Here is a 12,172-nt window from a genome sequence, read left to right as displayed (position 1 = left end):
TGCTGAATGTGTATTATCTCCTCTGTATTTGTTGCCCAGAGCCCTTCCCGTTCCTCCTCAGACAGCCCCTCCTCCCAGGATGGTCAACCTGTGCCAGGCGACCCAGACGACCATCATCGCCCCCAATCCTATGCTGCAGGGCGCCATCCTGATGCAGCAGATGCAGGGTACAGTTTGGATTATAGTGTAAAGACAGCACCATCTGGAAAAGGAGAAAATGGCTCCTTATAAGGAGCCGTAGACCTGTCATTGTCATAGATATATATTATTGTTGGGTTATGATCTTGAGGTTTCTTATTTCGTTGCCTATCTGTCTCCTTTTATGCCCTGCTGTTGTCCAGGTAACATGCGGAACTTTGGGATGGGCGGGCAGCAGTTCAGGCAGTTCTTCACTGCAGGAGCCAGGTCGTCCCTGCTTGGGCCGGTTCCCATGGGCATGGCCATCAAGTCCCCAATGATGGGTTTCCCAGCCGCACGACCCTTCCACCCACATGCTCGCTACTACAACAACAGCAACACCATCACCACCACAGCCCCCTCCGCCTCTTCCACCTTTACCACAGTAATTACAACAGCACCATTATAATACCTATAAGCTTTGTGGAGGTTTTCGCTCTTGCTTAAACAATACACAGTAAACAAGTGCACCAGGATCAGAATGTTTTTGTTCATTTGTATAAATTTTCATAATAGTTTGATTTGAATATGCCTCACTCAGGGAAAGTCTGACATTCCATCTTGTGCTTGACAAATAAGCAGATGAAGTTATTTCACTATTTTAGCTCTGGTTTCTTTTTAATGAAGGGATGACCAGCGTGTATTGTTATGAATTTTCATTTTTGGACAACAGTGAAACAAATTTTCTGTTTATTTGATTTCTGTAAGCAAATGTGCCAAAAATGAGCATTTCAGCTTCTTATATATTAATATGTGCAGTTGTTTTGTGTGTTTCATGTTGTTAGAATATCTTTAGGTCTTGGACGATTGGTTGGCTAAAAAACACGCACTTTAAATTTGTGTATTTGTGTTTTCGGATAATTGGGATGAGCGTTTTTCATAATATTCACAATTGGTTGAGGAAATAAGCAGATTAGTGATTTGTGAAAGTAACCTTGAATCACAAACCTTCGTGAGAACAGGATAAATGAATCGTTTGTTTTGATGTCCTCAGGGAAGTAGAATAATTAAAGTAAATCAGGACTTACTCTTGATCAAGCTGATGAAGTTGTCAAATTATTTTAGTTGATTTGATCGAATCAAACACATTTAAAAAGGAACTCCACATGAATTATCTAACCTACACTTGCTATTGTCAATTTTTTTTGTCATCCTCATGGATCAAAACAGAATATTACCGTTATTTTTTTTATTTTAGATGCAGAATTAAAACCAATTATATCCAGTGCTATCAACAGATGTCATTCTGTTAAAGCCTCTTTGCTAGATCTCTTCGTATACGCTATATTTGTTCTCTGTGTCTGTGTGCAGGACGCTGCAGCTCGCCAGCAAGACAGGAAGCGAGACAGCGAGCAGATGGCAGCAGGGAGCGCAGACGACCAACCAGCAGCATCCACCAGTTCCAGTGATGAAGCCACTGACAAGACTCAGACAGGTAGAGCTGCGATTCAGCCAGCAATGAAACACGTTTACTGTTCAGAAAGGGAGCTTGAACGGATTTAGCATGAGCAGGACTGCAGGTTTTTTGAGAGTGTGCCAGTTGAAATTTCAACTGGTCGCTTTTGTGTGAGTGCATAATGATCATTAAGCTGTTTTGCTGTGACTGTAACCAGCTCAGGCAGCTACTGTGTTAACCACAGTGGTGGAAAGCAGCACTTCCTCGATGGACTGTGGTATTTCCACTGAAAAATGTGGTCTTCTCATGAAATGTGGAGCGCACCTGCATTGGCTGTTTTCTATGAGCGGAACATGTTGATGCACTCCACATTGCACAAAGAACGCCCCAGTTTAACTGTTTCCAACGTATTTTTTGGTCAGAGCACACCACAGCCACCAAACAGCAGCTACCACAGTCTGCAGTGTGAGGTGTTTAGGGAACATCTGTAAATTGCAGCATCTATCGATAAGCAGATGTTCAACAAGTGATGTGTTTTTGCCTGTGACATGGTGGGAGGCGCGACCAAATACGAAAATTAGTCGCACCAGTAAAATAGAAAAAAAAGTTTGGAGTCTTGAGCCTTGATGAGCTGAATGCCATATTGCTTTAACTTATACACTAAAGTACTGAAGAATACACCCTTGGAGAGGATGGTGAAAATTCTTTTGTGTGTTTCTACCTTTGCTTTCTCATTTTCTGCCCACAGATAGTGCTGTGGGAGGAGTGGATGGGCCCACTCAGATCACTGAGGAGCAACTTGAAGGACCTGTGGTGAAGAGGCAAAAGACAGAGGGGTGGGGACACCACACTTTATTGTTAGTAGTTGAGCTAACAAATACCTAATGCAACAGGAAAAATGTTGTGTGCAGTGTTTTTACAATGTGTTCTGTCAATAGAGACGAGAAAAAATAAGATGATAAAAGTGTAATGACTTGCTTATTTACTAGAAATAAAGAAGGCACTGGGGTAACCTTGCTTAACAGTCGCACTTTTTGCTTGCTTGCAAAACCTCAACTTTTGTGCCTTTTTCTTTCTTTCTCTCAGGTCAGAAAGACCGAAAGAACAGTGTGCTGTTGAGACTGTCACGATCCCCGATACAGACGGGGAAGTTCTTTCCTCAGAGTGTAACAGCAACACAGAGGACGCTCAGCCTGAAGGTAAAGCACACAAACCCAATGCTCAGTTTGGACAATAGATGTTTCTGTCTCAGTTGAAATGAATACTGATTGCTTGTTTTTGTCCTCTGGCATTTTCCTAGACTGCATCGGGGACGGAGGCTCCACAGGAGGATCAGATGTTGTTGAGGCAATAGAGGAGACCAGAGCTGATGAGGTGAGAGGGGCCCAAAACTGACAAATGATTGTAAAATTTCTGTCTCAATCTGTCATAACTCAGTTAGATAAATGCACGTATCTGATGTGCCATTCCTCTCTGTAGATGCAAAGCTGTTTGTCGGCCCCGTCGCCCTCCAGCAGGCAGAGTGAAGATCACCAGCAGGTTAATTTACCAGCAGAAGAGACTTCACAGGGAAAAGCTGACCCTTTGGCTTCACCAGACAACCAGGATGAAGAAGAGGAAGGCGTAGCAGAGGGCTCCAACAAGTTCTACTGCTACCTCTGCAGCATTACCTGCCACAACCAGCAAGTAGGTTGAACATAAACACCAACGTACAGCAGTGTGTACAGTAACAGTGAAACGTAGGTCGTCGTCTTTGTTGGTAGCAAATGTAAAATGATTTTCAACCTTTAGCGTTCTCTCCTCTGTGTTTTTTTTGTAGAACTTCAGGAGTCATATGAACAGCATTTCCCACCAGCAAAGGATGATGGAGATCCAACACATGAGCAACGCCTGTCTGGTCACCCTGCTGCCACGAGTGCAGGAGTCTCTGCAGGGAGCAAACAAAGACGGGTCCGTTTAAAATGCAAAAATATACGTGTTGGCTTCTCTTTTGTATTCTTGTTTTTGAAAAGTATTACAAGTTTAGAAGGTGATGTATGTACACACCTTTTAATTTGAAGCGTATCAACCAAACTTATGTTGAGTTTAACCCTCTGAACTCTCTTTGGAGTTTAAAAGGCGTTATTAAAAAACACCAAAAGTAAACAATTTATCTGAGCTTGAAACTGTACAAACAGAAAGAATCATTGGGTTTTAATCTTTCTAGCGATCTTTGAACTACTCGTTTCTGATGTGCTATTCAGTCTAGAAACCTAAAGAAACCCAAGCTTAACAGCATAATATTTCATCAAAGATAAACAGTTTCTCTACGAGAATCTGTGAAATGTTTTTCACTTCTGCAAGCAGCTGAAAAGCCATTAGTGACTCAGCTACAGTCACATAACAAAAAAAAAATTACAGCTGAACTGGGCTGAACTTTAGGATGTGTTTGCACAGACCAGGTAGAAGACGAGTATGAAAAACAAAGAAAACAATGTACATGTTGATTTCAGTTTTTGTAAAATAAGAAATCAAATAATGTCACAGTTTGATTTTTTTGTGATTTATGGCATTCTAACTTTGTAATGCTGCACATGTTACATATTTTGACTTGTCTACTTCTAGCTATGGTTGTGATGAAGTGCAGGAGTTTATATCGCAGTGGAAAATGTGCCCACAGTGAGTAAAAATATTACAGAAGCAGAAAACAGCCAGAACCTGCCTGGGGTTCAGAGGGTTAAAAAGACAGAAGGAGAGTGTTAAAAAGAGAACGCGGTCTTCATGACTAATGTTGGTCTGTGTTCTCTGCAGAGAGAAAAAAGCCGACTCGAAGCGTTGGTGTTCCACCTGTCACACTCACTTCAGCAGCAGCATCACGGACCACCGTCGCACAGAGGAGCACAAAGTAATCGCTGCTCGCTTTCTAAGCACATTTACATCGTGCACATGCTGAGTTCAAGAAATATCACAAAATATTTAGGACAGATTGTGTTTCTTGTTGCTCTGTTGAGAATCTGCTTTCACTCTGTTTCTTTTCAGCTCGCCAGTAGAATAGACATGTCCTCCTGCTCAATCTGCAAGAAACACTTCAAGACCTCACAGATGTTTTTAGAGCACTTGCAGTCGCCGGAGCACAGACAGAAGGTGAAGACATATCTGTGTTTTCCTGATTTAGGCATCAACAAGTGTTTTTTAGAGATGAAGATGAAATAAAACTTGATCATTGTGCTTGTCGCTGTTTACTAGCTCCAGGAAAAAGGCTGCGAGGCCTTGGCCAAGCTGACGGCCCTGGACACTGATGGCTTTTCATTAGAGGAGGAGGAAGGGAATGAGATGGAGGAAGGAGAGGAAAGACAGAGTAATGAAGGAGACCAAGGAGACAGACAGGTGATTTGCTTATAGTTTGTTGTTTGTAAGTCCCTCCTAAGAGATCCTATGAAGTTTAACATCATCTTGGGGTTGTAAAGTAACACTTTCACTGCTACAGGATGGCTGGTCCTCCCTGAAAGAAGTGACCCTGAACGACATGGCCAGCGATGAGCAGTACGACCCCGACACAGTCTACGGTCAGTAACTAACTCCTGATGTTTCACTGGTTGGCTTTTGTGCTAAAACACATTTGAGTGAGACTCTGATTTCCTTTTGCAGGGTCCACTTTTTTAGTTCCAGTTGCAGGTTTTATCTGCAGACTCTGCAACAAGTTTTACAACTTTGAATCTTCTGCTCCACACACCCACTGCAAATCACTGAAGCACTTTGAGAACCTCAAGGTGAGCTTTTAATGACCTTACTGCCAATTAATATTAATACAGAGATACCAGTGATCCAGATGAAATTATTGTTGTCATTAGAAACTAAACTAAAAATGTGCATTATTGAAGGAATTCAAGCTTAAACTTAACTGTATTAATAATAATTAGTGATGCACGATATTCAAATTTCTGGCCGATACCAATATACGATATCAAGATTTCTGATATTGTCGATAACCGATATTACCGATGTCGATATTCAATTTTTGTTCACACTGAAAAATGAGTATAAGGAAGCACTGTGAGAACTAGGGCTGGACCTGAATATCCGAATATTCGGTCGTTGTAGTGGTATCTGGATAGCGATTTTGATATTCGAATATTCGCCCGCTACATCACATCGTGCATCCCTAATAATAATCGTCTTCAGCATTACGTAATCCTCAATCCAACGATACCTGTGCTCTTACAAGGCCAGTGCATGCATCCACTGATTCTGTTATTCTTGAGGAATCTCTGTAGACTCACTGCAGTGTTTTTATGCTTTTGTTTCTCAGAGCTACAGAGTGTTGGTGAGTCAAAAAGGTGAAGCTGCTGAATCCTCCGGAGAACCTCTCCAAGCTGCCGACAGCCTCAGGCCTGTAACAGAAACCACCACGGACTGCTCAGATGAAAACTTGCCCTCGGATGATGCAGGTTTGGCGAAAAACACGAACCCCAAGCACCCCATCATCACGCTCACCCGAGTGAACGTGCAGACAGAAAACCAGCAAGAGGTGAAACAAGCAGAACAAGAACTGACCTCACAGGATTCCGCCTTGATCTCAGCGACCAGCACTAGCGACGCAGACCAAGACCTCAGCCTTCCTCACGAGGAGGAACAGAACACATCCCAGGCGTCTTCGGCTCAGGAGAGTCCCGCTGAGCCGCCTGCTGGCAGCAGAGAGGAGGAGGCTGCAAACTCAGAGCCAGCAGCTGCTGATGAGGAGGCTAATGAAGATGAGGAGAAGGAAGCTCCCGCTGGCCCACGTAAAAATAACGGCACAGGGAAGGCAAAAGCCACACCCAAACGCAGGTCAGGGAGAGCCGCAAACAAACGCTGAGTCGACGATATGGCATAGAAGGGAAACGCAACCTGGTACAATCACAACCACGGGACGGGATGTGTGTACGTGACGAGGTGCTTTCATGGAACCGAGACCAAGAAGTCAACAGCCCAACCTCTCTCCATGCTGGAAAGTCCGAAATAAACACACACCAACAATTAGGAAGACTCTGGCTGGTGACTCACAGTGGAACAGGACTTCTCGTGTGAACTGCTCTCCCAGGGTGGGAAATTAACAGCTCTGAAATACAGGTTAACATTATTGATTGTTGGAAAGTGCTCTGAGTTGGATGTTTTTTTTATGTAGGCCAACCTCCATCTTCACATTACAGCCGTCAAAATGAGATTATTACGAAGCGTCTGGTCTGAAACGAACCTTTTCTTTTCAGTATTTACCGATCAGTAAAACATTGCAGTTATGTTGCCTTAATCCAAAATAATTTAGTTTTGTTTGTTTTTTTTGAAATAGAGAGACGCTCCTTGTGTTGGATACCCACAGAAAGCCCATTGCATTGATGCATAACGCTGTGATCAGTTCCACACTATGTACGACTTGTAGGCAGGTTGTGAGTAGTGCATTTACAAAACTGCAAACTGACTTATCAAACCACACTGTCGTTTTGCACTCCCCAGGTAACAACACAAAAATAATACATCTTTGGGTTAAACATTTTGTCCTTATAGTCAAATGCAATTGACAGTATCACATCCTATTTTCACATTTGTTGGTATTGTCTAGTTTCATTCGTATTATTAGCAGTCATCCCAAAGCACCACCGTGACTCATAGGGGCTGTTTTATGTCTACTAACTGCCACAACACTATACTCTGGCTGTTTTACTGTACACTAGGGTGTATAGGCGAGAGGTTATGTTGTATACAGGTAGTATGTAGTGTGGAACTAAGACATGATGTTGGATTTCAGCCACAAAAGTTTCATTCATACCCAAAATTACAGATGTGGTGTGACATGAATTTGCTAAACACATCCATGTGTTGTCAGTTTTATTAGGTTGCAATCACTGTAACCGCTCTGCCCCCCTCTAAACAAACAGTGTCCAGGTTTTAAACGGGGTAGGTGTTCTCTGTGGCTGGTCCCCCGACATGTTAATTTTCCACCCTGCTATCCTCACGGATCAGGATGTTTCTGAGGGCTCATTGTCGGCTTCTGCTCATTCTCCAGCTAGCTAGATGACTGAATAGTAAAACTTTCACGTGTAGAAGGCCGTACTGATGGTAAAGTGGAGACATGTTCCACATCGCTAACCACATAGCACACGCTTTTAGCAAGCTGAAGTGTAGAATGTAACTAAACTAAGTGTTTGAGCAGGTGGCATCTTTTGTTTTTTTGTTTTTAAAAAAAAGTGTTAAAATGGTACTTTGGCTTGAGTATTGAGAAACGCTGATTCTTGAGTCTGATCATAGCTTGGTTCAGGGCATTTTATCCTCTTTTTGTTTTCATTAGTTGTTCACATTTTGGGTTCGAGTTGATGTTGTGGTGTTTGGGGCAAAGAAAAAAAGAAGGTTGTCAGCAGCTGTAGCGTTCTCACCTAAAAACCAGTTTTACACACATTCTTATTGGCCTATAATCTGCAATAGCAACAGTTTAGTTTTTGTTTTTTATTGTATCATGAAGAGTTCAAAAATCCTGATGCAATGTGCAGACAGTCATATGAAAAGAGTCTTATCATGTGCTCTTGAAATGTTAAGGGAGCTCTTAAAAGACCAGCAGCAGACGGCTTCATCAGCTCGTCCGCAGCAAGAAATAAAAGGCCTCTGCTATTAATCAGGCCCTGAATCTCATTTACGAGCTGCTCCCCCGTGTGCACAAAAGGCTGCATGCGCTATGTCTGCATATTGCATATTTTAACACTTAGAAGGTTTAGGCTGCTGCAAGCTCAGAATCCATAAATATAGAAGCATTTGCATAGAATGGGTCATGCTGGCACCACCGAGGGTTTATGCAAAACCACACTGGGTGTCACATGCCCATGGGATGTTTGTTTTTTTTGTTTTTTGTTTTTACTTCAACGGACTTAAAATGCTTCTGCAAGCATTCACAGCACAACAATGTTGTTAGAGGTGTTTATTTGACTCCAGTTTACTTTGTTTTTTTGTTCCTCTCATTGAAGAGTATTTAAGTTGCTATACACTGGACAGAGGGAAACAAACTTTAGCCTATGGTCCGCAATTACTTTCAAAGAAAATTCATGAAGTGTCTGAAGAATCCTTGCAAACTTTCAACTCTCGATTTGAAGCACCTGCAACATACAGTACATGAACCCAGTTACAGATTATACAAAATCGATTTGATTGTGGCATCACGACCACAACTGGGATGCGAATTGTTTCACTTCCTCCTGCATGACCAGTGTGCTGTTCTGGAAACATTTCATCCTCCACGTAAGCGAAGGATATTTTAAACCGCAAAGGACTGGCTGACACATGTAGCAACTCTCGTAGTCATCGTGGCGACTGTCACATGATTAGTATCGTTTTTATGTTCTGAAGGAACAAGACGTGATCTGAAGTGTACTTTAAAGCTCTGAAACCGAATGGAGCAGGAGAGGGAGAGAAGAAGAAGAAGAAGAAAAAAAAAGGACATGTAAAGGATAATTTCAAACAAAGCTGTATGTTTCTTATTGTATTTTTATTCAGCTACTGACAAATTGAGATGAACAAACAGGTGATGTTTTCTAACTGCTGGAAGTTTAATGTATTTTTGGATGTTTGTTTTCTGTTTGGGAGTCATCTTAATTTATAATAAAATGTCTGACAATTCCCACACTTTGTCGACTTCAGTTTTAATTCTCATGGATTACACTTAATACGTACAGACACTCTTCAGACTTATCCTAAACAGATGAAGCATTACAATACACTGGTACACATAGATGGGAATGCTACACATTTTGGGATAGCACAGTAGTTACAGGGACCACAGCTATTGCAAAGCCAATGCAAACATTGAACAGATCTTGGATAAATCCAGAAATGCATTCAGGAGTTTGACTGTAACCCATTTTGTAACACGGACTGACTCAGATGTATTGATCTGTACAAAGACGGTAGCGCAGATTACTGTGGACAGAACGCTCAGGAATTTATTATTCACATCTCTTGCTTCAGAAAAGCCAAATCTCTCGCTTACATCAACCATAATTGATTTCTAGGAGCAGATCTGAGCTTAATCCTGTAATTCGAGCACTGTTTAATAAATATTGCTGCATCTTTTCATTACCTTTTTCAAAATCTTTTAACACATTTGCATTAAAGTAGTCATTTTGATCTCCCACGTGAACCTAAACAATTCTCTGTACACAGACGAGCAGCTTTTTACTTTGCAACACATTTGACTTTGATTTCACAAGTCTGCAATGGAAAGTATCTGATGTCCAGCTTGTATGAGACGCTGCTTTAAATCGACCTGCTCAGGAGCCACACACATCAGCAGAGTTCACCAAAAAAGAAGAACTGCAGTGATAGAATAGATATAAAATGTGCACACGTTGGCTCACAGGAGTGGAAATTGACAGATGAATCAGAGAGGCATGGACTATCCAGATCAGCGCTCACTAGTCCAACACACAGAGGTCAGGAGTTGAATCAGCTTTTATAAATATTTCTATCCCTGCTTTTTTATTGAACACAACCCTCTGACCTACTCGCTCTTGTCAGTCATTTGTGAGCCCTCGTTATCCTTGTTCAGGTCTTCGTTGCCGCTGGGTGAGGACGGGTCCCCGTCTGCAGGACAGTTCTCCTCCTGGTCGGGCGAACCCAGCAGCTGGGCCCTGAACTCCAGACGGGCCTGCCGATTTGACTCCAGCAGTTCGTGCAATTTGCCGTTAAGTGCATCGTTGCGCTCCTCCAGGTCATCAAGATAGGAGTTGATCTGATCTAGCATCGAGTTGATGGCAACATACTCTGTGGATAAGCAGGAGGGAGGTTAGTCTGTTCTGTCAGGCTGTGCAAAGAGCACATATCACAGAGACTATACATATACTTAGTATTAAAATATTGTAGTAAATTATATATATGCAGCATGCAATGCTTTGTGAAATTTTGTCCAATCTTTTTAACATCAAGGAAAAAGTATTTGTTGTTCCAGCACACAGCATATCTGCTACAGTATGGATGAAACAACCAAGTATGCACTATACTGGAAATGATAACAGCAGAAGAGTGAGGTCACAGACGAGAAATCATAAGCCACTAAAGAATTGCACATCTATGCTGCATAGAGTTAATGAGGTTGTCAATGTTGCTTGTGAAATTTTAAGGAACACAGTCACGTTGTTGAACATGGCTATCCAGAGCTTTCGTAGATGACAAATGGTGTGGATATTCAAGATTTCTGCTGTGGTCCAAACTGATTTGTCTTTCTTTTCATCTGTGGCATCATATCGTTTAAATAAAGCTGCATTTTAAGGTGTCCTTTTACAGTCACTGGCCAGGGAATGTCTGTGTACTGGTCATCACTGTCTGATCACTGCCAAGCTCATGTTTGTCTGTGTTATAGTAGCAGATTTACAGTGTATGGTTATACATGTGAAACTACTGAATAGTCTAATTTAGACACAGTGAGCACTGCCAAAATGGCCCATTTTTGACTTCCACAACTATCAACAACTGTATTATTGGAGGCCAAATGGCTAAAACAGACAGATAGCACAGAAAAGTTGTTAACTGCATGTACCAGTGGCTTGAAGATTCATTTCTAACCTGATTTCTCATCTTAACTCTACAGATGAGTTTATTTTGTTGATATGATTGAGGGTCTCGAGTTGAAAGGTGAAAAGACACTAGCAATGATGTTATCTGTTCTACATTGCACTATTTCTAGTTCGGGCAGATACACAGCAGACCAACATCAAACTTAGTTCAATGCACATTTCAGTCAGACATCTTGTAAATCCAGTACACTACAACACCTGACATGTTTTAAAGCTCCACGTAGAGTTTGAATAATTTGACTAAACTAGTTTCACTGACCAAAATCACCACAGTAGCACAGTGGAGTAGCTTTAGAGGCTGACTTCGTCTTTAACTGCAGTAATAATTAGTATCGATTACAATGAATGGACAAGTACTCGTTACCTTCTTCGCCAAATTCATCTTCGTCGTTGATGATCCCGTCGTCAGTACAGATGTTTGGATCTCCATTTGGTCCAGACATTATTTAAATATTCACGTTTTTTAACTTTGTTACAAAAACAGTTACGTGAGCAATGCTATGCTGTCAAGCTAGCCAGCTAGCTAACTAGCATGCGTACAAGCCCTGTACGAGAAACTGTTTAAATTCAACTAAATTAGCAAGAAATGTGCTAACTAGGGTCTACTTTAACGTTAATTTCAGGCGCTCTGTCCAGCAGAAGCTCTCAGACACGGCCAGTTAGCTAGCTTGACATTTTTAGCAAACGTCAAATTATCTATTTATCGAGCCAATGAATTCTGGGAGAATGTGGGCGGGGCTTCAGTTCAAAGGAAGATGTCTCACTCTGTGCGAATTACCAGATGGATAGTTGAGTTAAAATATCGTCAATTCTGCACTATAGAAGGTTTGAAAGTCTGTTTACGTTTACTATTACTAGTGACTGTTTTCAAACATGGTCCAGATTTTTAATTCACACACCTCCGCAGTTTATTTTTCGACTGCATTTACGGTTTCTCTAAATATGATCAGAGTGAGCGCTCTTCTTTCTAAGGCACCTCTCTGACTCGGAACTGACAGTCAGCTGACTGGACTCAGTGCGAGCAGCTGAC

The 12,172-nt window shown here is 41.8% G+C and overlaps 2 protein-coding genes across 2 annotated transcripts; one reads left to right on the top strand and one right to left on the bottom strand.

Annotated features, from left to right (window-relative positions):
* Nucleotides 1–31: 31 nt before the first annotated feature.
* LOC103376137 (uncharacterized) lies at nucleotides 32–9,192 on the top strand (the record flags this gene model as incomplete). Its single annotated transcript, XM_008306504.1, has 14 exons — nucleotides 32–167; nucleotides 342–562; nucleotides 1,489–1,612; nucleotides 2,322–2,409; nucleotides 2,660–2,772; nucleotides 2,874–2,947; nucleotides 3,053–3,259; nucleotides 3,393–3,523; nucleotides 4,364–4,457; nucleotides 4,592–4,696; nucleotides 4,799–4,939; nucleotides 5,040–5,118; nucleotides 5,201–5,322; nucleotides 5,862–9,192. Coding segments are annotated over 14 exons (2,181 nt in total), but the record flags the coding sequence as incomplete, so codon positions are not given.
* Nucleotides 9,193–9,196: 4 nt separating this feature from the next.
* LOC103376136 (UPF0184 protein C9orf16 homolog) lies at nucleotides 9,197–11,866 on the bottom strand. The gene is made up of 2 exons (XM_008306503.1): nucleotides 11,507–11,866; nucleotides 9,197–10,333 (listed from the first exon to the last, which is right to left on the bottom strand). The coding sequence occupies exons 1-2, from the start codon at nucleotides 11,583–11,585 to the stop codon at nucleotides 10,071–10,073; spliced, it is 342 nt and encodes a 113-aa protein (XP_008304725.1). The 5' UTR covers nucleotides 11,586–11,866; the 3' UTR covers nucleotides 9,197–10,070.
* Nucleotides 11,867–12,172: the final 306 nt, after the last annotated feature.

Source organism: Stegastes partitus, unplaced genomic scaffold, assembly GCF_000690725.1.
Source record: "Stegastes partitus isolate 25-593 unplaced genomic scaffold, Stegastes_partitus-1.0.2 Scaffold3676, whole genome shotgun sequence".
Taxonomy (NCBI): Eukaryota; Metazoa; Chordata; class Actinopteri; family Pomacentridae; genus Stegastes; species Stegastes partitus.
This window is presented reverse-complemented; position numbering and strand designations above follow the sequence as displayed.

Bases quoted from the DNA above. Each gene is read 5' to 3' on its own strand.
- LOC103376136 (XM_008306503.1), bottom strand. From the start codon at position 11,585: ATGTCTGGACCAAATGGAGATCCAAACATCTGTACTGACGACGGGATC. The intron at 10,334-11,506 runs GTAACGAGTACT...GCTTATCCACAG, and splicing joins AGATGAATTTGGCGAAGAAG to AGTATGTTGCCATCAACTCG.